Source organism: Nyctibius grandis, chromosome 7 (genome assembly GCF_013368605.1).
Source record: "Nyctibius grandis isolate bNycGra1 chromosome 7, bNycGra1.pri, whole genome shotgun sequence".
Lineage (NCBI taxonomy): Eukaryota > Metazoa > Chordata > Aves > Nyctibiiformes > Nyctibiidae > Nyctibius > Nyctibius grandis.
The window spans coordinates 20,813,305-20,841,215 of NC_090664.1; the positions used below are offsets into that span (position 1 = coordinate 20,813,305).

At 37.1% G+C, this 27,911-nt stretch overlaps 1 protein-coding gene across 1 annotated transcript in view; it reads left to right on the forward strand.

The window, feature by feature from the left end:
- SKAP2 (src kinase associated phosphoprotein 2) overlaps positions 1-27,911 on the forward strand; it is a 124,192-nt gene that overhangs the window by 16,185 nt on the left and 80,096 nt on the right. The window contains exon 4 of the mRNA XM_068405362.1: positions 9,282-9,386. Within this exon, the coding sequence (XP_068261463.1) occupies positions 9,282-9,386 (105 nt within the window). The remainder of the gene's footprint in view (positions 1-9,281; positions 9,387-27,911) is intronic.

Genomic DNA, 27,911 nt, shown 5'->3' on the forward strand with positions numbered 1-27,911 from the left:
CATACTATATTAATTATCATACTATATCAGCTGTTTTCAAGAATCGTGTGAGTTGTGACCTGTCATCCTTCCAGAGGCATCCATAAGAATCTTTTGGAGGCCTAAAGAAGTGGACTAACACTTTCAAAATTCATGTTTCCTGTATAACATAATGAAATGCGACTTTGGTCTCTCAAACAGCAGCTCTTTCAGCTTGTGAGTTATTCCACAACTCTGCTTTGTGGGCATCAGCTTGTCACTCCTCTCTTTCATCATTGCATGTTCTTGAAGTTCCACTGGCTTTGCATATAGTGACTAGTCAGTTTGACCAAGGTATTGTATGTGAGCTCTTGTGTAGGCTTTGGCCACTACCATACAGAATCTTACCTTCCATAAAGATAAAGCAAGGGTGTTTAAAAGAAGAATAAAAAAAAAACCTGAAGAGCATGTGCACAAGTAGAACCAGGCTCCTTAAAACCAAAATAATCCATGTGCACATCTCTAACTTTCAGAAAGTGCATACATACTTCTTTGCAACCAGATTGATGAGAACTTTCTTGCATTCTCTTAAAAAGAAGCCTTCTTATGTTGTCTGTCAGGTCAGTAAATATGCTGGCAAAAACATCTTTTGTGTCTACACACTGAAAAAAGGAATGTTTTTAGGGGAAGTGCGTATACGTGAAAATTAAAGACGTGAAATTCATTGTGCAGGAAAATATTTAATTCTCATGTGTGATGTGTTATCTGATTTTACACTGACTTTTACAGGTGTGTGATGTTGATTTACGGACAAAGGAAGTGCATGTTGTTCTTATGATCAAAAATGTACGATAGTATTCATAGCCAAACCACTAATCTTTCCAGAAATTTTATTTTTATCTATTAAGTTATTAAACATCTATTATATTTATTTTACTCTTAAATTAAGGAACTCAGTAGAAATGTCTTTTTTTCTTAGACACTGCTGCTTTTTTTTTCTTTTAATTTGAAATATTTGACTCTTCATCTAAGCAGTTTAAGCAAAATCAAAAAGCCATAGTCACACTCAGTGACCTGTTCTAGATCTTAGAGTTGGGAAGGAACTTGAAACTGAAGATAATTTTCATACAAATTGGATTAATTTTTTTATAAGACTGGTATTCCACTAAGCATATAAAAGTCTGGACTTTGTCAAAGATTATGAGTTAATACAGTTTTTGGCATTTCTCTGTTTTGAGATTAATTGAATCAATACCATGGCTGCCAAAATGTTTAGTTAAAATAACCTTGTTTTCAATTTATGCTAAAAATAGTGCTAAAGTTGGCAGAAGCACTGTAAGCCCTAGAAACTGTATTTGTGTTTGAAGCTCACTTGCCATCTGTTCTTTGCATTTATTTTAGTAAAATATATATTTTTAATCACTTTTCACCAAAGATTTTGGCTCAGTGTTGAAAGTGAGACACCAAAAGTACTAGCCAAATCGAGTCATAATATGGGAATTTGCAGAATTAAGCTCCCCATAAAGCACTCAGTGCGCCGTATATCTGATCTACAGCACACGACTTTGGCACTATTTATGCAGAAAAGTATGATATGACATTTGCTAACTACCACTTTTCAGTCTGATAAAAACTGATGAAGGTCCACTTTCATTTTCATTTCACTGTAGTATAATAGAAGATAATCCTGTGTCTCTAGAGCATCAGTGTTCTTCTCTATGTAATTAATGGAAGCACCTGTAGGAGACCTTTAAATGACTCAGATGCCTCTTTGGCTTTTGGCAGCGCAGTGAGTGTCTGGAGCCTGAAACATCTGCTTCCTGGAAATAGTCAAGCTGATAGAGTAGCACTATATGCAAAGGCTTTGTATTTTCTGTGGTTTTTTTTTTTTCTGTCTTGTGTGGAGGTGATATTTCCTTTTTTGTCTCTGTACACTCTGTTTTTCAGGAAATGGCAGCAGGTAGGAGTCTTTTTGGACTTTGAAAAAGGGAGGCAGTAGCTTGTGGTGATCAGAGCAGTATGTGGATGCGAGTTCTATATTTTAACACGCTTGAGCTTTCAGTCAGGACTGTAAGTACATCGTTAGTATTTACCCATAAATGGGAAAGATATGGCTTAGTTGTTACGCAGTCCTTTGAGAATCACCATGACGTGTTTCTGGAGAGACCATCAGATGCATTAGAAGTGTGCCAAATATCACTGTATCCTGGAAGTCTGGAGGGTTTCATTGTAGGCAAGTCACTGTGTTGTCCCTTTCAGCTACATAACAGCTGTATCTGTGAAGTGTCTGTGCCAAGTGCAATTTCAAGCAGCACAAGATACAGCCACCAGTGCAGCACAAAATGGTCTCATCCTGATGTGCATCATCAGAAGGAGAGGCAACTCAGCAAGTAAAAGTTATTGCTTTTCTTGCTTGAAGTGTATTTGCTTACAAACCTAATGCTGATTCAGTATTGTTTTAACAAATAGCTGCTAAAGGATTCCTACTTGACCTTTACAAAACAAGCCCTTAAAAACCATCATGTTAATATGAGACTCTAGAAGACTCTTCAGGAATGAGTGTGTTGGAGCAGATTGCATGGCAAAGCATACATTGAGAAAGTGGCTGTCAGAAGAATCCAGTCTTGCATGATGACTGGTGTATTGTGTCAGTAGCATCTTCTTAAAAAAATCAGCTGCATCTGTCAAGGGGCTAAAGTATACCTGTGCCAGGTTGAGAGCAACTTTGTCTAGTTGTTTTTGTGAAAAACTCTGTAATAAGAACCTTGCATTGATCTGCCTGATGGCTTCATCCAGTCCTTTGTTTGGTGGGTTCTTACCATAGCAGAGATTGGACAGGAGGAAGTGATTTCAACCTGCTGTGACCTGGGACCTTCCGAAATGGCAAGCAGCAGGGTGTTTTGACCTGTATGTCTTTTTATTTTTGTGAGTTGTTTTATTTCTCTTATACTTGAGCAATTTTAATGCATCACTCTGTCTAGACTTTTGCAGAAATAAATTGAAAGTGTTTAGTGATCTGAGGATGCGAGCTACCAAGTCTTTTTCAGAGGCATTGGCTGAAACATCTTGCTTGCTGTTTTTTGGATTTAGTGGTGAAAGCAGTATCTTTAATGCTTAGGAGTTTATTACTATAATCACACTATTGCAGAAGAAAATGAATTATTGGGGGTGAAAAAAGTCTGGATTTTTTTTTTTTAACTGGTTTCTTACAAAGTAATGTGGTCCTGTTCATTATATTCAGCTTGTACCAACTAAATCTGTTGGAAATCTTCAGAACAGGGAGCAGGGACTGAAGTGCAGCCCTTGTTACAATGCAGAGAGTTTGTTTTATGCTCCATTCCTGATGTGGTACACTTACCCTTTGGTATGCATTATTTCCTAAATCAATAAATAAGCTGTAATGGAAAAGGTAGCATTTAATAAGGAAAGACATTGTATGGGTTTTTTTTACAGATAACATAAAATATTGATTCTGCTATCAAACCTATAATAGTTAGTTTAAATTGCAGAAACTGGAGAATAGGGTCAGTTCATATACATATTTTTGTTATTATTGTAACTGTTAACTACCTACTGTTAATTGAACTTTTTTTTTTTTCAACTTCCAGATAAATCATATGGTATTCTGGGGAAACAAGAAACTATATTAATGAGCATCAACTCCTTAATTATCCTTGTGACTACATAACAGGGACACATTCATGTCATTTCTTTGTGCAGTAACTTTTGCAAAGAAGTATTTTTAAGCTAATCATTAATTTTATGACCACAGAAATGAGATGCAAAATTTATGCTGTTGTCATTGGCACAGGTTCAAGGCACTGCTGACATTATGTGTGATTGTAGTGGAATGGCTGCCAACTAATGAGTCTATAGACATTTCGTTTGAGCATGCTTTGCTCTTAGATGTCTGATTAGGCAGTAATGCTTTCAATTATGCCTGCAAATTGTATTGGATACATTTACCCGATGCCCATTGTTGCTTTGTAGTTCAGTTTTCTATTACATAAATGCAGGCTGAATGCTTTGCTTTAATTTACTGAAGCTTTTCGGGTGTATTTTTAGGTACTTGGCACCTGAAGACAGGAGTAGTGGCTTGTGCTGCTCAACACTGACTCCTCTGACTGTTCAAGGAGTAACACATGTAACTTCAAATACAATTCTGTCTAGTCTTCCTCAGTAGGTGGAGTACTGGAGGGCAAAGGAGTCCAGGAAGGCTGGACATGCTTCAAAAGGGAATTGTTAAATACTCAGGAGCAGGCTGTCCCAGTCTGTAGGAAGGCAAGCCGTCGGGGAAAAAGACTGGCCTGGTTAAACAGAGAACTTAGGCTAGAACTTTAGGAAAAAAAGAGAGCCTACTTGCTCTGGAAGAGGGTCGGGTAACTTGGGAGGTCTATAGGGATGTGGCCAGGTCATGTAGGGAGAAGATTAGAAGGGCCAAAGCTCAGTTAGAGCTCGATTTGGCTGCTACAGTCAAAGACAACAAAAAAAGCTTTTACAAATACATCAACAGCAAAAGGAGGGTCAAGGAGAGCCTCCACCACTTGCTGAATGAGGAAGGTAGTGTAGTGTCAGGGGATGAGGAAAAGGCAGAGGTGCTCAATGCCTTCTTTGCCTCGGTCTTTAATGTCAAGACCGGTTGTCCTCAGGAGACTTGGCCCCCAGAGCCTGAAGTTAGGGACGGGGGACTGTGTGAACCTCCCATGATCCAGGAGGAGACGGTTAGTGACCTGCTGTGCCAGTTGGACACCCACAAGGCTATGGGCCCGGATGGGATTCACCCCAGAGTAATGAAGGAACTGGCAAATGAACTTGCCAAACCACTCTCGATTATCTACCGGCAGTCCTGGTTAACTGGAGAAGTTCCAGCTGACTGGAAATTAGCAAACGTAATGCCCATCTACAAGAAGGGTCGGAAGGACGATCCAGGGAACTATAGGCCTGTCAGCCTGACCTCGGTGCCAGGCAAGGTGATGGAAGAGATCATCCTGAGTGCCATTACACGGCACATGCAGGACAATCGGGGCATCGGGGCCAGCCAACATGGATTCATGAAAGGCAGGTCCTGCTCGACCAACCTGGTCTCCTTCTATGACCAAGTGACCCGCTTAGTAGATGAGGGCAGGGCTGTGGATGTAGTCTGTCTAGACTTCAGTAAGGCATTCGACACTGTCTCCCACAGCATCCTCCTGGACAAACTGTCTGCCCGGGGCTTGGATGGGTGGACTCTTCGATGGGTTAAAAACTGGCTGGATGGCCGAGCTCAGAGAGTGGTGGTGACTGGGGCAAAGTCTAGCTGGCGGCCGGTCACTAGCGGTGTTCCCCAGGGCTCAGTTCTGGGGCCGGTGCTGTTCAATATCTTTATAGATGATCTAGACGTAGGGATTGAGTGCACCCTCAGCAAATTTGCAGATGACACCAAGCTGGGTTGGAGTGTCGATCTGCTGGAGGGTAGGAAGGCCCTTCAGTGGGATTTGGACAGGTTAGATAGATGGGCCGAGACCAACAGCATGAGGTTCAACAAGAACAAGTGCCGGGTCTTACGCTTCGGCCACAACAACCCCATGCAGCTCTACAGGCTGGGGGAAGAGTGGTTAGAAAGCGGCCCAGTGGAAAGAGACCTGGGGCTGCTGATCGACAGCCGGCTAAACATGAGCCAGCAGTGTGCCCAGGTGGCCAAGAAGGCCAATGGCATCCTGGCCTCTATTAGGAATAGTGTAGCCAGCCGGTCTAGGGAAGTGAGATCGTCCCTCTTTACTCGGCACTGGTGAGGCCGCATCTTGAGTACTGTGTCCAGTTCTGGGCCCCGCACTTCAAGAAAGATGCTGAGGTGTTGGAGCGAGTCCAGAGGAGGGCGACCAAGCTGGTGAAGGGTCTGGAGGGTCTGACCTACGAGGAATGTCTGAGGGAGCTGGGGTTGTTTAGCCTGGAGAAGAGGAGGCTCAGAGGTGACCTTATTGCAGTCTACAACTACCTGAAGGGAGGTTGTAGTGAAGTGGTAGTTGGCCTCTTCTCCCGGGCAACTAGTGATAGGACAAGAGGGCACAGCCTCAAGCTTCGCCAGGGGAGGTTCAGGTTGGACATCAGGAAGAATTTCTTTACAGAAAGGATTATTAGACATTGGAATGGGCTGCCCAGGGAGGTGGTGGAGTCACCATCTCTGGATGTGTTTAAGAAAAGACTGGACATGGCACTTAGTGCCATGGTCTAGTTGACATGGTGGTGTAGGGGCAGCTGTTGGACTCGATGATCCCTGAGGTCTCTTCCAACCTGGTTGATTCTGTGATTCTGTGAGTATAAACTGCAGTGCAACATCTTGATGGAGGAGCATGTAAAGTGGGGAAAGGGCAGAGATTATTCTGAGTGGGAATGCGGGAAACCCCACAATATCAACAGGAAGCCTCTCTATGAACTGTCAGGAGCAACATACCTATATATTAATAGCATACGCTCCTAAGATGTCTTTTAACCCTGCCAGAATCAGGAGGCAAAACCCCAAGGTTGATACTATCACGTAGTCATTCTTTTATGTAAGCGCATAAAAACATTGTGAAATATTGCCCGTTAAAGCTCCAGAGCACATTGAGTCAGCTCTCCTATCAAAAGGGCCTGGAGTTCTTCTGTACAAATTAGATGATTTAAGGATTGCATTTCAGTGTATAATATAAATTTACAAATACATTTATTTACTCTAAAATAAAAATGGAAGATTTTTAGTTTAATCTAGTCCTGCAGGGCTACAGGATGGTTGTACTTCTATTTAGTGTCTGTGACCTATTCGCCACATTTTCTGTGAAAAAAAAAAAAAAAAAAAAAAAAAAGTGTGAGTACCTAAATGTAGTGTTAGATGATATGGGATTTATATATTTGTTCTGATTGTCTTGTTTTCTAGATCATCTGGTTTTATATGAATGCAAAGCATAAAAGTTTACTGAATTTCAAATCCTAAGCGTAATTAGAAAATGGTAGTAGTGTGACTTAATGGAAGAGCAAGGTAACTGCAGCTATGCAAACTTACGTAAGAAATCACACTTCTCTGGAAGAGATTATGTATTGCTGAGTGGGACAAAATTCTGTGGAGGTGTTCTTCCTACATATGTACTCGCCTATTTGTCATCCACAAGTGCTGTTCATTTAGATATGCTTAGGTTTACTCTTACTATTCTGCCCATGAATTTTGAGTGCTGGAGTGTGGTGTTTGTGGAAATGTTTTCCTTTAGAAATGCAGCCTAATGTTTTAAATTTAAGCTGCCACCTTCAGGAAGGTTAAATGATAGTACATTTATGCATAGCTGCTAAGAGGACATTTTTGACTGACAACCAGGGCTTATACATACACTATATATATATATATATATATATATATATAAAAATACACACACACATATGTATACACACATACATATATTCTATGCATTCTAGTACTAGTGAAAGTTTAGGACAGGAAAAGAATGGGACAACTTTTGATACTGTATAGGTTGTGAATATCATGTCTGCTCTTTTATATAGAGTCTATCGTCTAATAAAGAGATTATATATATAGACAGAGAGAGACAGGCAACTGGTCTCTGGCATGTAAGCGTGAAAGATGATCATGCTGGTTGTAAATATGGCATAATATTTTCTGTTCATGTGCTATCTGCTCTCTGGTTTTCTGTTTGGAGGAAGAGGTGAGTCCTGGAGAGGGATAATTTACTTTTGATTGGTTTGACAGGTGTGATGAAATACAAATATTTTGGTCAGATTAACACGATGGCTGGAGTGCTACTGGAAGATGGCTGTGTCAAAAATAGATTGGAGTCAGGTTCAGATTCAAAGCAGTTGTTATATGGCATGGGAGCTTGAAAGGAAGCTTCCCCAAGAAAAGCATACTGAATTAGTGAAGGGAAAACCAATTTGGTATTTGACAATCTTGGGATGTAAAAGAACTCCAGCAAAGCAAAAATTGGGCTTTGTTGTCTTATCTGCATAGAAAACTTGCTGTTCTTTGCTAACAACTATGGTGCTTTTTGGGTGTGGACTCTAAATTTTCCATGTTTTTCCATTATTAAATGGGAAGCAAAGGGGTAAAACCGTCAGCCATGGCTAGGCAGTCCTACTCATGAATGCAATTTATATGTCTGTGGAGAATTATATTTTCACTATGCATGGGGTTTATTTTGGATTCTGAGAAATTAGTTATCCGATGCAGTGCTCCAAAAGGGAACACATGAATAGAGCAGCATGTCTGGAGGTCTCTGGAAAGCTTTCTGCATATGAATATACCGAAAGGCAGTGCTTGAGCAATTTAGCTTTATATGCTTTTTAAGAAAATTGAGGGTCATTTGATCTATTGGAGCATCAGCTTTATGATTTTGGTTTAGTGATTTTTATAATATTTAATTATTGGATTTTCCTCCTTTACCAAGACTTGATTTTTTAAATTTTTTTTTTTAAGGAACAATGTAGTTTATGCTATTTTTGCAGCTCTTCTTTGCCTAGACAGCATTAAAAAAAAATCTGAGAAAATATACTGAGTTTTGGGAGGGAGAGCTTAAATTTTGTCTAATTAAGTGAAACCTCGACTAATATTGATTTCACTTTACCTTTCCCAGACCTTCACACTTATGTGCTATGCTGATCAGAGTGCACTAGGTTAGCTAATAATGTAGATTTGGTATGTGTTGCAGTAGGGCTCTCAGTTGCGGAAGAAATTCATCAACAGAATGCTGCATTAAGCCACAGGTGCAGACCAGCTGCTGTCAGAAGGCAATTCCATTTTTAGTTTCATCGGAGGAATACACGTACATATACAACATTTGCAAAGTAGCGCCTAATTATGGTGAAGAAAAGCAAAAGTGGGCAGAGGGTGACCAACTGCTGCCAGCAGTAGTTTGGCAGCTCCTTGGAGGGAAGTTGCTGCAGCTCCTTCCTGCGCTCGGACGGGCAGAACTTCGGAGCTTGGCACTGCCCGCTTCTCCTCCTGCCGGTGTTTTTCCTTGCCCACCTCTTTGCTGTGGTGTGTGTTTTTCCCCCCCCACCCCGTGTGAGAAGCTGTCAGCTGTGCAGTGCTGGGAGCGGGTTCGTTATATGACAGCGTTTAGGGGAACGGCTCCAGCAACATGTATGTGGCCGGTTAGAGGATGGCCCTAGAACAGCAGCGCTCACAGCTGCGATTGAACGTACATGGTGCATGTTACGAGTATCCATGAAAAATGGGATTTTTTTCCATTTCAGATAGGAATTGGGATCCTCCTTACTAGTGAAAGTATTTTTCTTTGGATTCTCTCTGTGTTTGTATCATAGACTATTTTAACTAGCAATGTATTTTTTTACTTTTACAGAACTGGAAGATGAGGAAGAGCCTGAGGGCTCCTTTTGTTCACCTCCTGATAGTGTCTCAATAGCATCTGACCGATATGATAAAGAGGATGAAGCACCTTCTGATGGTATGTGACACTGTTTACCTTAGAATGTACTAGATTTGCCAGTTTGCTACAAACTCGTGTAATCGGATCCTTGTGATGTGAATGTTAGTGTTGGAAATTGGATAAACAGATAAGCATCACAGCTGGGCAGTTTTCTTACCTTTACAAGAACGTTTAAAGGAACTGAAGAGCTCTCTCTAGTGGTCCTAGAGCACAGTGAAGCTGTCCCGAATTTACATGCTTTTTTTAAACTCATGTTTTTTCATAACAAAACATCTTGTGTAGATGCATATGTTTTTAAAGATAGATCAGTGGCTAAAACAGTGTGAATATTTGTAGCAACAAATTGTTTGTTAATTCAACATTATCAGATTCTTGCTTAATTTTATTGTGCTACTTAATGGCTTACTATATTATTTATCTAATAAATAATGAAACAGTTTATGTGGTTGATATTTTTCTGCAAACTCCATGCAGAATAGGTTCATAAAATATTAAATTAATTATTCCTACAATGTTTCCTTCCATTAAGACAGTCTTTTGTAGAATGTTTTCATTATATAAATTTTAAATTTGAGTTTGCATTTAAAAAAAATATGTAGGCTCCATAGCTGTTTTCAATGTTGTTTTATTTTGTATTCATTACATTTAATGCTAAATGCAACTGTTCTGAAGACATGAACAATTGAATATTTCAACAGTTAACAAGCTTGCTTTAGCATAGTGTCCATATTTTTGAGATTCATTTATTGTATACATAATATAAATACCTTCTATGGATAATATATGGCAATAAATTAAGTATATGTACAAATAAATTAACGATGTATATTAATTTGTGGCACTAGAAGTTAGATAGACTTACTAGTGAATGATGTTTTCTGACATGATATGATGACCAAACTGTGCAGCTCCATCTCGAAATACAATTGCTGAATGAAAATATGCTTCCTGCAGCATAGCACTCCACATTTTATGTTATCCAGATTATTCCCTTTGGAAACATAAATTGCTTTTATGAGGTATAAAATTATGTCTATTGCAGAACAGGGATAAGTCAAGTACATGCGTAAGTGATAAACCTTCTAACCACTGATTCAGAATTACGCAATTTTTTTTTGTATCCAGAACTCTGTAGAATGTGTAACAATAGTAATCACACTTTTTTTTATATTCGGCTTGTTGCATTTTGGCAATGTGACCTTCTATTAAAAAAAATAAAAACAAGCCTATTTGCTTTCTGGTTAAAACGTAATTATCAGTCAAATTGAATATGGCTTTTAGGAAACGCAAGTGAATTTTCCAACTCAGATGAATGCAACTTCCCACGTATTTATTTTTGCTTACAAACATAATCTTAACATTATTTCTAATTGTAACTTAATAACGTGGCACTGATTGCATAAAGGGTATGTGACAAAATTGTATGACTGTTTAATAGGAGATATGATTATAGATTTTTTTCAAAACAGTTAATCAAGAAAAAATTGATAATGTTCATACATCTAAATAATTAATGGCTGAAGAATGCTGATGCAAGAGTATATGAAATACCTTATGAGTTTGTACAGATGGGTGATTAATTTTTAGCCTATTTTGGAGGTTATAATTATGACAGTAGGTATAATAGCTGCCCAACAGTATCTTCACTAATTCGTTCCAGTTTAGGTAGAAATATAGTGGGTGCAATTCTGTTATATTTAAGATGATTTGTACCTCGCCTGTCTTTCTACGTTTTATGATAAATTCTCTTTAATTATCTAGTGGGAGCGCAGCATGGGGAAAGTTGAGAAAAAGTGGTGGATTTTGATCTAAAAATACTTTAATTTATTGAAGGAGTGTTTCTGTTTTCCTCTTTTGAGTGTCCAGTGTGTCATCCTAAGACCATTTTGATTTTAACATATATAGTCCATCATTCAAGTCTAGCCCCCTGGACTATGTATGAAAATGTATGTTGGGAGAATCTTATAAGAGGTGGATTGATCCTCAGAGGTGCCATTTGTTTCAGTTCTCATAGGCATGAATGGGTTTGTTGAAGCTTAACACTGTATTTTCGTGTTTTTTTTGCAGTCTGTTAACGTTCAATATTTAAATCCCACTCAAGAGGCTTGGTCTGTAAGGTAGATGTTAGATCTTACATGGTTAACAGTTTAGTTCAGCAGGGCTCTGTGCAGGTGTAAAACTGCACTTGTGTAGGATCAAGGCCCTCAGCATTAACAGAGGCGCCTAACAGTAGGTAACCAAATTGAGGTGTTCTTTATTTATATTTAAGTCCATTCATATTTTTATGTAAAACTTTTTATATATATTTTCTGCTAAAAAAAACCCCAAAACCAAAACAAACCAGGCATTTACCTTTATATACTTGAGGTAGACTGCAAGGTTTGTACAACTTCTGAAAGTGTCACTATTTGACTTTGTGTTATGATCAAAATATAATTTGTGAAGGCACCCGCTTGGTAACAGATAAAGAATTAGTGTATTACGTGTACATTACAGTCATTGTAAAATCCTGGAGTTTTTGTGTGACCTTTGTCTAATGGTGTATTAATTACAAGAGAGATAATCCATTTAACAATAAGTATGGGATAACTAAATTAGCACAGGTCACCTAAAGGCCTTTTGTCAAATCTGATTGTTATGTTGTCCTTTTGACTTTTACCTTATGGTAGGCACTAACAAAGTATCTAAACTTTGATGGATTATAAACTCTAAACATGATATGTATTTTTCATAATGCTAATGTAATTTTCTAGGTACTGAAAAGGTCAAACCCTCACGTCTCTGTGTGCATTCTAAGTCTGTCTTTCCTTTTAATATTTCTTTTTCTCTGTTCCTCTGGTTCAAAAGTTCACTCAGTTCCCAAATGGCCACCTAATTTTCCAGTTATTCCCTCAAGCCATATGTGTTTTGGTTTCTATATGGTTTATTAGGTACTGTAGGAAAGTAGCATAAGTTATATCATCTAATGAAATTCAAGCACACTTCAGTGATGCTTTGACTTGATTGCTGGCAGCAATTAAATCACAACGAAGGAGAATGATGCATAGGCTTACATGTCCAGACACCCTACAGAAAATGGAAGAGGGATAAAACACAACAAAACCTCCAAATAAAATAACAAACTCAAAAACAAGACAGACAAAACAAAACAGCACTGCCAGGCACTCCGTTCTTAACTTGATTTTTTTTTTTTTTTATTGGCTAACAGCCTGATTGATAGCAAAATCATAACTTGCTGTATGCTAACAGGCAGAGTTCACTTGTAGGTTATTGTGAGCTGATAAAGGGTTAGATGGAGTTTTGATTTTCGTATTGGTCCTTGGTGCACCAGATTAATGGAATTTCAATGAGAGACTGGAGTAGTCACAGCTTTGTCAGAAAAACAGATGGAGATCCTATAGCCATGTCTGCTCATTAATACCAGTTGCCTGAAAGGTGTACTACTTCTCTATACAAAAGACTCAACATAATTGATTTTTGAGCGGGGTATTTTTTCACTTATTGATGACTAGATTTCTTGCAACTTAAATGACAGGTTTTTGTATAGTACATTGTATAACAATGTTATGTCTTGTAAATTCTTACTCCCCTTCAATCTGTATTTTGAAGAATGTGTGTAGTGGAAAATACATATGTCTTGATCAGTTAAAAACCAAAGCATACCAAAAGACTTAAAAATTGAAATAATAAGGCTTTATTTAAAGTTGGTAACAAACTTATTTTTGGCTGAGATATTAATAGGGAAAAAGTTACTGTTTTTCATTTTAATTTTCAGGTTTATTAGGATGGTATTAAATGTAGATTCAATGCTATGCTGAACCTTCTGTATTTAACAGTGTAATCTTCTTTTATGAGCTCAAGGGATTTTTTAACAGTAAATTTTTTTTCTTTTGTTTATGGTATGGTAACTTGATTCCATAGTAGGAAATGCCATTAGTATTAAAGGAACAAACTTTCTGACTTTTTAAGTACTGTGAGTGAATCGATCACTTCTGAAGAAGATATGTCTGTTTAGCTCTGCAGGGAGTATGTGATTGGGTAATTACTGGATCTAAAAAGATCACAGTGAATGCTGCAATAAAATAATTTGGATCATCGTCATTTCTGTGGAAGGTCTAGAAATGTTGCCTTGAGCATGTAAGGATGGAAGAAGTACTAAAAATGTGTCTGGGGACTTGTATGCTCTTCAAATTATCATATTTGCCTATAGCTTATGAATAAAATATGCTTTTTAGTAGAAAGTTGTTAAATAGGTTGAGAATCTCATACTAAAAATTCCCTGTAGTTGAAGTGGAGGAAGGTAGAGCCTAAGCAAGCAAAATAGGACATTTGGAGAACTTTAAGAAATCAGAGTAAATGAAGGGGTTGTGCTTTAACTATTTGTCATCAGAGTGCAGTCTTGAAAATGAGCAGAAGTTGCTCCCTGCAGCATGCTTTTCTTGATACAATTTTTGCATGAAACAACAGGTTTTAGCACTTTGTTTTAATGCAGCTCATCTGGAAAAGTTTTATACAAGTCTTTGCAGGCTTGAGTCAACTTTTTTACATGATCTGTAGTATTTCCTTTGCGTGAACATCACATTTTGCATTTTGATTGATCAAGTGAGAATGAAAAATGGTGTGACTAAATTTTACATGCTGCTTCTTTTGACAGTTTAAGTCTTAAATACAAGTACTGATTAAGTTAGTGTTTTGTTTGGTTTTTTTTTTCCCTTTTTCCCTATTTGGTAGGCATAAAGGTTTGAATACTGTCACTGAAGAAGGGTAGAGTTCAGCGTAAGACCTTATCTTTATGTACAATGCATATATAAGTATTCCCATTTTCTTCAACTACATTCCTACTAAGTTTATTTTTGAGGCACTATGTTAAAGCAAAAACTGTGTTCCATCACCAAGCCAGTTAAGCAGTATTAGCAGCTAAGTTAGCAAAGGTTGGAGAATAGAAAATGCAGCTAGGATTTTTCTATCCTCTTCTTTCTCCTTTTGCCCTTCGTATCACCCCAGTCTTGTATTGGTTTACCACTATTAGTATCATAATCATGTACATGGAGAGGATGTTTGGTTGTCTTGGGGATGGCAGCATTGGAAGTTTACCTGGGTTATTCTAGGAGTTTAGTTATTTGCTTTGCAGTACTGGAGAGAGTTCCAAACTAAGTGCATGACAACCATTTGAAGAAGTGAGAAACTTCTTTGTTCATCTTGTTTTTCTCATAGGTGGATCTCTTTGAAGGCAGAAACCCATGTATTTTCTTATTCCTTATCTCTCTCTAAATATTGAAGCTTGATTAAGAAAGATCATATTGAGGGGAGGGAAGATCTAGGTTTACTGGGAGACTTAATCTTTGGTGAGAAAAGGTGACTTCTACTTTATGCTCTTATTAGGAGCTGGCAGGAGGGCAGTAGCATCAGTGCCATGAGAAATGGGTAAAGACTGGACTTTGGCATGCCAACTTTGTTTTGAGAGGATGCTAGTTACCGTCAGAATTGTGGCTGGGAAAAAAATGTAATTTATTATTTTGATATCTGTAGGTAATTCTACATTTTCATCAACAGTTTAGTAGACTCTCTTGCTGTATCTGAACAGATGTTGTATGGCAGAGGAAATGCTATGTATTCCAATGTATTATGTTTCTGCATTTCTGGGACAGTTCCGGCTGAAAAGGTAATATGACTGATCAGAAATGTTGCTTTCAGAATTGTAAGAAATCATAATTAGCAACTCAATCTCATCTAGGCTAAAGTCTAGAATTTCCAATGTGGTATGCTGAGGCTGTCAGAGGAAGGATGCATCACTAGGGAATTAGGCTGAAGCACTTACAGACAGTTTAGATGTCACCTAGAATACAATCTTTTACAAGCTGATGGAACACAATGAAAAGTAAAACACACTAAAGAGGAACTTAAAATGTGAAGCGTATTTCAAAAATTCAGTTCATGAGGATATTGGTGCATGTGGGACCATGTGTGCATTGATTTCCAGATCCAAATCTGTTTCCTTAAAAAATGAGAGTGCTAACTTTGTTGAAATTGTCAAAAGCTGTAAAGATCAACTCTTTGTGGGATAGGAGGGGGGACCTTAAGAGTAAAGTCAATGTATCATCCTTAGCATGGCTGAGACATTTTTTGGCAGACACCTGCCTCATCTTTCCTAAAAATCTCTAATAGTGAACTTCAATCTTCCCCAGGAAGCTTGTCCCAGTGCTGCACTGTACTTGCTAGTAGAGGATATATACCCTTAACTCTTGTCAGTCTGTTGACATTTGACTCTGTTTTGGCCATAAAGGACACAGGGATGGTATATTTCCTTTTTTGTTTCCCCCCTTCTGTCATGAATATACTTGGAGACTAAGAAGAGTATAACTTCCCACATGTAACTGCTGTTAAAACCTTATGAAAAGAAGCAGCAGCTGAAGTGATTGCTTGTTTGTTCGTTTGTAGGATCCACAGCAGTGAGTATAGCAGCAATGACTTATTTTGGAGAGGCAAGAAGTTAAAAAAAAAATGCATGTGAAATACACAAAGCTAATCTAATTAATTTTGATTTAAACCATTTGCACAAAACAGAAGGGATTAATTTCTGATAGGAAGCAGAAGTTTTAAGTGAAATTTTGGCCCTATTAAAGTCAACAATAAAGTTAAAAATGGCATCATGTGGGTTAACAGTGTGTACAAATTGATGATACTAAAACGTTTGAACTTCTAATTATCGCGATGAAAAACTTCCTATTAAACAAAAACCCCTGTGTTCTTTTAACACTTACCTTTTTCCCATGGGAGAGATGATATGGTTTGTTGCTCATTTTATTTCATCTATGTTGCTTCAGTGACTGAGCAATAACAACAGCCATGTATGCTCCACCACTACGCAGGACAATATCCACAATAAAAAACAAATAATGATCTGCTTAACCCATTTCTTTTTCATATTGGATCATAATTTTATTCAAGATATCTAACAATATTATGGTAAAAAAAAACATAGAAAGATGAAGTGCAATAGATTTTTCTATTTACTTTATATTGCTTGTTGGCCTAATGTTTTTCTAGATTGGTTCTTATACATCACAAATATCTGAAATAAAAAGGAAGAGGAAATGTTTTCCTTCAGCCTCTTTGATATGTGATAAGCTTTTCAAGCGTGTTTTCAAGGCTGTTAATTATGGATTTAGGACCTTATTAATGCCTTCCTCAGCTGAGTGAATTTCTACCTTCTGATTTCCCTGTAATTCCTCTTTCTTCCTGCCAAGCAGTAGTGGCAAGTCAGCTTCCATTCTGCTCCTTACTCCTTCCCTCCCAGAAACAGACAGATGCATCAATCATAGATGATAGCACTGCTTCACACTACTTCAGTGGCACCTTGAGGTGGCTACCCTTCTAGTACCTTTCCAGAGGTGAGCGAGTCTAACAGATTCTTGCTGTTCAGCATTGAAAGCAAGAGGCATCTTTTCCTTCCTGATATCTACCTAGTACAACAGGAAAATGGGGCTGTCTTCAGCATATACTATGCAGTAGTCTCAAACGTCTCAGAGGAGAACAAACTCTACAAAAACATAATGGTTTGTTTTAGGCTAGATCAGAAATATGTAAAACAATGCTCTGCATGGTACTTCATGTTTTCCATGTCAAGGATGAGGCCTTAGAGTGCATGGATATCGGAACCAACTGAAAAAAAAACCTATAGCCTTGCAATAAAAATAAGAATTAAAATTAAGTTTGGTGTAGGCTTTTCTTTCTCTGAATTGGGGATTAGGAGTTTTTGCCCATATTTAATTTATTGCATGCACTAAAGTGTGTATCAACACTAGTGAACAGAAGAAGATTTTTCTCATATTCCTGTTTTTGTATTTTAACCGATTAGTACTTTCTGTAGAGGTGCAAAGTGTATCTGTAGAGCTTAAGCAAGTACAAAAAAGGGCCTGTTTTCTGTCAAGTGCCATGCAATCCAGGCATTAATTTAGTGTATTTAGGTTTGTTTCCTGTTAAATAAAAGGGAGGTTGCAGTGGATTAATATTTGTGACTTTTGAGATTCAATTTGAATGGGAAAGTAAAAACTTTAAAGGGAAAAATAAAAACTGTGTCGTGAAAATGTCTATCGGTGTTTTGCAAAGGAAAAAAAACCATTGTAACTTAAATGTTCATGATATGCACTATATGGGCAAATTCATTATTGCCCTTCTCAAGAAGATGTTGTAGGTATTGTTCACTGCTTAAAAATTTGCAGCAGGAACCATGCTTCCTGTGGACTTCTGTCACTGGACTGTATTAGTTTGGTTGATAATTTCCTCAGTAATTCTTCATAGATGTTTACTTGGATTACTTACAAAAGAGTAGGACTTAAGGTTAGAGTAGCAGACTAAAAATGCTGAATGCTATCTTTTCTCCAAAATAAAATTATTACTATGGTTTCTTAACTAATATTAGAGCCTATTCACCACTAGCTATCACAAAAATGAAAGGTAGTGTCCCATGAGGATCTTAGCCCTCTCTTCTCTACTGCTGGTAGTCAGAAATCGTTTTGGGCCCATTTTGGGCAAGGAATTATGGATGATCCTATACTACAAAATGGAAAAAAACCTCTTGTTGTCTACACAAGATTTTCCTGGCCGCCTTCTGAATATTCACGCTGTCTACCTGAACACACTTTCCTTAACGGAAAGGAATCACAGCCTGATAATAACTTCCCAGAGATATCCTAGTCTTCATATAAAACATCTTTTTGCTTGTTCCTCAGCAGTGAAATTTTATATTTCTGTGTGTGGACATGGGTGATGTATAACTATTCACAATGCGTATTCAAAGATGCAGTTAGTTTATTATGTGCTTCACATATCTGCGCTTGCGCATCACCGCTTTGCATTGGAGAGGTAAGGGGAAAGGATTAGTGTAAAAAGAATGTGAATGGGGGCAGAAGGATGTTTAGACTCTGTACATGGCTGTGCTAATAGATGAAAATGGGATGGAGACAAGTGAAGTGAAGGTGGTCTAGGTCTTCTTGGTAGGTAACAGATGAATTGTTCTTTTGCAAGCATGGATGTAGGAGATGGGCCTTATTATTACAGTTGCCTGGAAAAGAAGTTAATGGAAGTGTTGTCATTGACTTCCAATTAAAACAGAAATTAACCTTGCCTGTTTTCACGTGGAAAGTCTAACACATTCTTATAATTCTGTCTATTTTGTGTTTAGTAATTTGAATATATATGCATATGAAGGTGGTGGGGAAAAAGTTTTTTTTAATTTCTAGAACAGCTTTTCTTATATGACAGTAGGAGTGGACTGATTTTTCACCCTTTAACAGTTTCTTTAGAAGCTAGCTTTAATACTGTATTTTAACAGAAAAATAATTGGTGAGAGTACCACAAACCTTTTTGATCAAGGCTTTTTGGAATATTTTAGCAAAATGGTTATTCTGTAATTGTGTATGTAAAATAACTGCATGTTAAGTGTTGAAAATACACAAAAGAACGTAGTCATAACATTGAGAAGTGCAGAGTTTTTTTTTTCTGTAATCTGTATAGGTAATGTTTGGAATTTTAGGTCAAAAATAAAACGCAAAATAAAAGCTTTGTTTTTACTTGTTAACCACAACATATGTGCAGATTTCATTTGGAAATATGAACTATGTGATGCAGTTGATAGAGGTGCATTTAAGTACGTATTCCTTTTTTTAGTATATGGCATACCTTTTTTTGTTTGTCTCAGATTGTTGGAATCTTCCAGTGCTCTCATTCATTTGAGCGATATTTAGAATGTTGTATAAAAATAATGTGAAAATGCCGTAGTGAGCTGGTGGTAATTGATTTACTCCATCACACTGAAATACCTCTTGTTTTCCTCTTCCTCCTCCCTTGGGCAGTAATCATGGGATCAGGCTGCCAGTCTGTAGATATAATTTTTCCAGCAGTGCCATCTGGCTCGTTGGCACTGGAAGTTGTATTGGCTTCTTTGCTGTTTCCACTGATTTTTGTCAAATGTTAGTCCGTTGATGAGATGTCTTTTGGTAGTGGGTGCTGATTTCCACCTCACCTCCAAGTGAATATTGGTTTTTTATTGGTGTTGTAAAGGACCGCTTATCTTGTGTGGGTTTTTTTTTTTTAAATGGAATTTAGGACTTAATATGGGATCTTTTTGAGGAAAAATTAGGATTTATGTATCAATTGGCTTTGTTCACCCATGTTTAAAATACAATTTCCCAGGATTTTTGTACTTTTTTAATAGTACCAGCATAGTGTCCTTTCACAGATTTTTATAGATCTTCAATATTAATGTAGAATTGTAGCCTTTTTATTTTTGGGAACTTTCACTTTTTAAAGAAATGATGGATAAACAATAAGAATTTGTAGGGTCTGTGTAACAGATGTAACAAGCTTTATGTTTTGGAATAACCAGCCAACCAAGCTATCTTTTTTATTACAGTTTTATTTTTGCTGTCAATGTTTCTTAAAAAAAAAAAAAATAATTCTAGAAGTGGTGGCTCAGTAGAACACACACATCTGAGCTGCTTTATTCTGTTGAAGCCTTAGATGCATTTCACTGCTATACAAGATGTAATGATAGTATTGATAAAGAGTTAGAAAAGAATGCTCCATAAATAGTATTTTCATGGGCATGGGAGGTGGGAGGAGAATCCTCTTGATCTGAACTTTTTTTGTAATTATAGTGTTCATATTAATTTTTTAAATTTCTATTTCCTCTGCTGGTCAGAAACATTCATTTAGGGGGGAAAAAGAAAGCCTGAGAAGCTGAGGATCCCAACAAAATACAGAGAAAAGAGTTTCAGATAACACGTTTTTATTCTGCTTTAAAAAAATTGAATATTTTGGGTGAATAAAAAAAAAAAAATCCAAAGCCCTTTCTATTATTATGTAAGTGAACTCCTATTAATCAGGACAAGGCTAACTACTTTAAATCCTTTATACATATATTTTAAAATTTTTATTTTAACCACCATTTTCAAGTGCTATGTCTCAGATGAATGAATTATACTCATCCCTGGGTGTAAATCTAAATTTTCTTTTGTGTTGAAAGTATTTTCTTAAAGTTGTTCAAGGTAACCTTATGTACTCTCAAACATGAACAATTGTGCTTAGTTGGCCTCTTGGAATATTTTCATATTACCCCTAAAAGACTAAAAGCCTTAGTACTACCCTAGTGTGATGCCTTTGTAAATAAAATACTTTTAAACTGGTATTTAAATCAATATTACTGTGCTTTCCCAGCACTGGAGAAATTGTCCAGTACTGGAAATGATAGGACTAAAAATCTTACATGGGGTGAAGAGGGCCTTGGTGAGGTTTTTGTAGCAGTTGGTTTGAATTAAATTTCAAGGATCTTTTGGTGTCTCTTTATAGTGGTCTGTTAAAAAAGACGATGACGACAGACAGGGTCTCTGAATGTTGGTCTCCTTATCAGTAACTTGACTCTGGTACAAAGTGGGTATTTTTAACATATGAGCTCAGTTGAAAGAATCTATAGAAAGGGCTATAATCTCTAAGTATGGTAAGCATAGCTAAATATGCATGATCTATTGTTAATAGTAAAAAGTGTAAGTCTTTAGGTTCACAGAATATATTCTCTCATGAAAGATTTTAAGGGCGTAGGTATATCACAAGTTGCTAAAATAGCATCAAATCTTCTTTTTGTTCGTAACTAAATGCGAAGATAAAATGTTGCTCCTAATCAGTTGTCTGGGATGCCACCTCATTAAGATTTTCACGATCATCAAAAATGCCCAGAATTGTTCGTTGGCTATATTCTAACTCAGATATATAAAGGGGATGCTACAGCATTTTTCTTTAGAATCGCAGAGAGTTCAGTGACCTTTTGTGGCAAATTATGTAGAAAGAAAATATTTATATTCATTTAAAATAACCTCCATGAAGAAATAGTCTCATTACCCTGTTTGATCAATTCCTTGCAGCCTGAGCTGTAGCATGCTGCTATTGCGATTGGTTGATGGAATACACTGAGAAGTGGCTAATGGTGATGGTGCTCATCAGGACAGGGTTCAGCCAGCGGTCAGCAACAAATAATTCAAGACTGTTTCTAAGTTTGTGGCTGGTGGAATTTGCTTCTTGCCCCAAGCCAGCAGCATTGCTGAGCTGGGCTATTTGATTAGAAGGGAAGCATATTTGCTTCTTAGCAACTGCACATTTGCACAACACACAGACCTATACTGCCTCCAAAGGTTTGTCTTTTGTGATGGTGGAATAATACTTTTCTGTTGATTGACAGACAAAAGAGATCTTTGCAATGCAGAAGAGTTTACAACCAATTTTTTTCTTTGTCTTTTGTAAACTTATTGGAGGTGCTTCTTAATTTAGCATTGCTTGATGCTAATTTGTATATGCAGCAAGACTGGCCATGATTTGAACTCCTACATCTCAGCTGTTACTGCTATGCGTATTTAAAGGACAGATGCATGCTTACGCCTCTTCATCGGTGTGTGCAGCTTTTTTTCCCAGCAGGTCTACTTAATAGAAATTATTTTCTATTGTATTTTGAAATAAATTTTGATACATATATTGCATGGGAGACAGTAAGAGTGATATTCCTTTTATAGAAGATGATGATAAAGTGAAAAATGTTCTATTCTTAGTGCTTTTTTTAATATATTAACAGAAGTGCAGCAGTGATTGTAATTCTAATAGCGCGTGTGTAATTTTCGATGTAACGTTTCCCGCAGGAAGTGAGTCTACAGAAGAAAATGTGTCTAGTCAATAGAAGGCAAAGGTGTTTATAACACTGGTAATCCTTGAAAAAAGACAATTTAGGAAAAAGAAAGCTTGAGATTTACAGTCCTAGGAGGCCAGGGCAAGAAAAAAGCAAACTCTTTTTTTTTTTTATGGTTTTACAGCTGTTTTCACTCCTGGCCTGTATTTTATTGTGGAGGCTTCCATACTGCCATAGTGGAGTAATAAATCGTTGATGTGGTTACTGAAATGTTGCATGGAATAGTAAGTACGCTTAGGTTAATGTGGGTTTCTGATGCAGATACCTGCTTGCGTGTTTTCCTAAATAAAAGATATCTTTTAGCTTTCATAACTAAAAACAGTGAGTACTTTTTGAGGTGGATTTTATAGTCTGTTAAAACTGTTATCTTTTCAGGGATAGGGAGAGTTAAAGCAGGAGTGCATGATAAAAGGACTGTGGGCCATATTAGCATGGCTAATGTAAGCATCCAGGAGTTTACTTACTAATAACCATTTCAGTGGCAATTCAGAGCCAAAAGAGGAGAGGAAGAAAGCTCTCTGATACGGCAAGGCAATAATAAACCCCAGATGTCCCTCTTTCCCTCTTTAAGTCAACATTAAACCTACCAAAGTTTTAAATTCTTTTTAATGTAGGAATTTTTTTTTTTTTTGTCAGATGAACAATTTTAAATAAATCATAATCCAAAACTTAGGCTTTTTAGAGAATTTTGGGCAAAATGAAAGTGATGAGGGGGAATCAGTGGCTGTTCTGGGGAACAGGTATTTGGGGTGTGCGTGCTGCTGAGCGGGAAGCAAGGCGTAGAAATGGGTGCAACTGTTGTTTTGGAGGCCCTGGAAGGGTTGATTGGTGGCTGACTTCATTCTCTTGCTTGTTAAATTTGGTGTGTGTATATATAAAGTTTTAGAAGGGTGTTTTAACGTACTGGTAGGATTCAGAATTGTGATAGTGTGATAAAGCGACTGCTTGTTATGCTGCTGAATTGCCAAAGAGATGCTTACGCCTCGTTAACTTATTTTTGTACCTCGATACCTGTTAAGGTGTTACCTGTGCTCTACGCAGATTTTATACTTCTTTCAGTAGTATATGCACAATGAACTATTGTTGGGTTTTTTTATTTGTTTTTTTAATAGCAGAGAGCCTTTTGCAAGCACTAGGCTTTTTGAACAAAGTAACTAAAATATATAGGAATTGCCACATTGCTGCTATCAAAATGCAACTATATCCAGGGTAGAATGCAGTAGCGTTTACAATGGCCCTATAAACAATACCCAGCAATTTAAGAGCAGGGTATGAGGAATATCTCACCTAATTGAAATGACAAGGGGGATTTTGCATAGGTAGATGCAATTATTCATATTGGAGGTGGGCCAGAACGCTCGGGTTATTCCCCTCATCTTGCTAATTAGGCTTTCATTTTCATTAACAGTCGTTGAGATATTGGGTGACTTGACTTGTGTATGACCATAACTATAATATATATATAAAGAATATTTTATTTATTTTTTATGATTCTTTAGAAACATCTCTTGGATTATGTTAAGAAGTCTGTATAAAATTATTATGGATCATTTTTGGTTGTATAGCTCAAGATAGGTAGAAATAAAGGAATGTTTTAAGACGTGTGGAACGCTGAATCTGCCTTCTGAAGACTGAAGGCAGCACAACTATGCCTATTGTTGGGTAGACTGTGTGCCACAACTAAGCCACTACTATGTTTATATTAGTGGCATTTTATTTTCCTTTTCCAAGAGAGAACCTACAAGGATTTCTACCTTTACAAATGCGTATGTTGAGAAGAGAAATTAATCCAGCTTTGTTGTGCTCCCAGGATGTTTTCAGCCTGGGGTAAATTTAACTTTGAACAGGTCTGAGGAATCTATAGTTCTTGTTGTCTTTAAGACCTAATTTAGGAAATATAATTTGATGTGTATGGCATCTTTAAATTCCCTTGCCACTCTAATACACTGTCACTGGATTTTTTTTTTTTTCCTCTCGCTGTTAATTGCCTTTGTCCTTTGGAAACAGACGTTTTTAGGGAGTTTTTGTTGGGTTTTGTTTTTGTTTTTAGGGAATAATAATGAGGTGCAATGATTCATACCGTACTATGTTGGTACCAAATAGGTGCTTGCTATGTTTTGGAAAAGGCCTTGAGTGTCTGAACCTTAATTAAATCTCTAGGCCAGTCTTTTTTCAACTGACTTCTTTTCCAAGTTCTATGATTAGTGTCTTCTCAGGAATGTCAGGTAGAGAATTTCTTTACTGTATTTGTGGTTAGTGATGATTCAGGTCTTAAACTAAAAATAGCCTTCAGTGAAGAACATCACAAATATAAACCAAGAAGGTGAAAATGTTGTACCAAAAGCAAATCTACTGGGTCAAAATGTTTAAAAACCCCCAAATCATGTTTGTGAAACTGAGCAAGCTAAAACAATGATAATCACCTTAAAACTGAGAAATAAATTGGGTAGCTCAGAACTGGAGTGGTTTAGGTTGTTGTTTGGGTTCCCACTGTCTTTTAAGAATTAAAACAGAACAATGCTGCTTGAAGGTAGCATTATAATAAAGAAGAGTGTGGTTACAACATAACTAGTTATTCTGATTCCCAGTGCTGTACGGATGAGGCCATAATTTGTTTGTTTGGTTTGATACTTACATTGATGATCCTCCTGTAGTTCTTCATGGATCCTTTGGCACTCAGATGCAGTTGTCTAGCTCTGATGTCTTTTCCATGTTAGTTGCTTCATCTGTAAGATTGTTCTAATTAATACACCAGTGATTTGTAAATATTTTGAACAAAGTTATCTTTGTGTGTTCTATTTCCCTTCCATACCCAGAAGTAACTTCTTTTGCCGATATGTTTTATTGGCTAATACATACACTATTGAATAAAATGATGTTCATGAAATAAGAACACATAGAAGAGTGATTAGTTATTATATTCATTCAATATACCTCTAACCTTGCACAGAAATGGGCTTTGGGAGTGATATAAAGACACATACTGTATAGATAATGCATGAAGAAGTTGATCCTGGAGTCTTGTCCCTTAGTACATCCATGTCACTGACTGGCTTCTGTGTAGTGTTCTCTAGCACAATTTTGTCAAGTGTTTTTCAAGAATTTGTTGTCAAAGTATGTTATTTTTAGAAGATCGAAAGTTTATGTGAGGAAATCTGAGAGTGCATTAGCATAACTGTTGTAGATGCAAATACTTTTGTGGGAACCAATATAAAAAGGAACCTTTATAATGAATAGATTTTTATTTTGATACAGTTTTGTTGCCAGCCATAGATTCATTGGCTGGTTACGGGAGTTCAGTTTATGTACAAACTGAGGCTGTGATTTAGCTTTTGGGGTGAAAAAATGAAAAAGCTATGACAATTGGCTAAGTGCCAATAAATGCATGTAATGTATTTTTCTGTGTGTCATTTTCATTGGATCAAGGCAGTTTTAGAGTCCTTCACTGTATGTATGTGTCCTTAATTTGAATGAGTCCATACTTCAGAGAACCTAATTGGGTTAAAAACAAAAAGTGTGAGAAAAGGTTTAGAAACAGGTATGCAAATATACTAGTGGAGGGCCTAGGTTGTACAGGTGTGTAGCAGGGACTGGAATTAAATCTGTCATGTCAGTTGAAGTCTGTAGGAATCTCTTCCTCCTTTACTGGAAACATAACTGTCAACTAATAAAAAGGCCAGGTGATTAGGAATGCAGCAATATTATGCTATGCATTACCACTTAGCTATTATTATTTCCATATTACTATATTCAGGCTTTAATAGTCACCATTCTTTTGTTGTGGTACTTGTTCACCACTGCGGGATACCCACGTTCTTGATGTAGGGAAAGAGGTAGAGTGACAAGAGCTCAATTAAGTCCTTAAACTAAACCCACTTACTTTTCACAAGTTGGTATTTTGTTTTCTGAGTGACAGTGAGAATTTAAAAAGTGCATGTTCAAACTGAGGGAAAATTTTGGCTTTGATATTGGTGTGTGTCCTGAGCTACCACCATTTTCGATGAGCTATTCATCTGTGTTAGATAACAGCATTTGTACCTGACCTGATTTTATGTGCAAAAAGGAGGGGAAGAGAAGGCAACAATCCTTTATTGTAAGGATCCTCTTTCATGGTCTTTTCCTCAGTTTTTCTCTATCAAGCTGATGTATGCTGTAGCAGTCCCAGAAGAAAGTATGCAGTTTTCTGTGAAATGCGTGAATCAGTACATATGTGACATCCCTGTCTTATACATGCTGTAACCTTCCCTCCGCCCCTTCTCTCTCCCTCCCTCCAACTGCTTACATTACTTTGAAAAAGTGTGTGTGTGGCCGGGGTGTGAGGCAGGGGAGAATCAGTGAAGTGGCACAGCAGGCCAGAAAATGAAATGTTTTTCCCTATAAATGTGGTTTTTAAAAAACGTAATGAAACCAGCAACATTTCATAGCATTTCTAGAAAGATGTGAATACTGCTTCTATGTTATGAAGAGGAGCAGCAGAGGCAAAATAGCTCTGACTTGTCCAAGATTGCAAAAGGAATCTGGTTAAGAGCCAGGACTAGTTCTACATTTTCTAGCTCCTGCTTACATGGTAAGATCTCTCTGTTATGTCTCATGCTTTCCAGCTTTCTGAAGTTTTTCACAATTTGAAATGGATATTAAAGGGACATAGGCTAAACTTTTTTTTCCTGACCTCAGAACCACATCATTTATTAACAGATGTTATCCTAATGTGTATACAACTTCCATGGCTTTGAGTGTTGTAAATCGTAAAGAGACTCTCTTTGGTTGGCTTTAAACTGATGCCGCCTTCTGAAGTACAGGAGGTGTTTGTAGTTTTGTATAATGTCTTAATAATATTATTTTAATATGAAAATGTTGGCATTCCTTTAATTATTTAAAAATAGCATATTCTGCTCTGATGTTTCAATATCAGAAAAATAATTTAGATAATACAAGGCATAGGACCCCAACACCCCCCCTCACCCCTCCCCAGGACTTATAGCAGTGCATTAAACTGCTGATACAGACACTAAAACTGTGAGTTTTCTCTTACTGGTTCGTTTGAGGGTGTTGCTTTTTTTTTTCTTTTATGAAAAAGGTGGTGGTGCAATTTAAAGGCTGGTATAGACCATACCAAAATAGTAAAGTACATTCTGGAGGCAATAGTATAATGCTTTCTATCTGAAAGAGCACAGCTAACTTTCATAAACTTTTCCACCAGTTTATGTAAGTTACCCTTCAACTTGCAAGTGATTGAAGTGATCTGGCTTCACTTTAAAAACAGCAGCCTAAAACTGAGCTGCCTGAGTATTATCATTACTCCAAAGCAGCATAATTACCATTAGGAGAGAAATGGTTCCTTTAAAGGAAAAAAAAATGAAGAGAAAACTTCTTAAAATGAGTTTTATTACATTTTTCTTATAAAATTAGTCTTTCATTTTGTTGATTAATGCTTGAGTTTAAGATTTTGATGTAGGCATTTCGCCATTATAATTCTGAAATATGGGAAGTCCTTGAAAACATTCCCGGATTGCCTTCTGTCTGTCTGCCTTGTAAAAGATCCTTTCAGTTAAATGGACCATCCTCCTTAAATGATGTCATTAGCTTGGATTGAAAAGACATTGCCTGCAGGGAAATCATTTAATTGTCTTAAAGTGCTCTACTTCTGTAGATCTTGAAGCAGCACCCTCACTTCCATCTTTGTATCAGATAATTCATCTAAAATTCTGTTTTTAATCTCTGACGAAATATTGAGATGTAATTTCCACTTTTATTGGAGAAATTTGAGACCTTTTATAATCTTGTCTTTGTCAAGTGGATGGAAAAGTTTCACT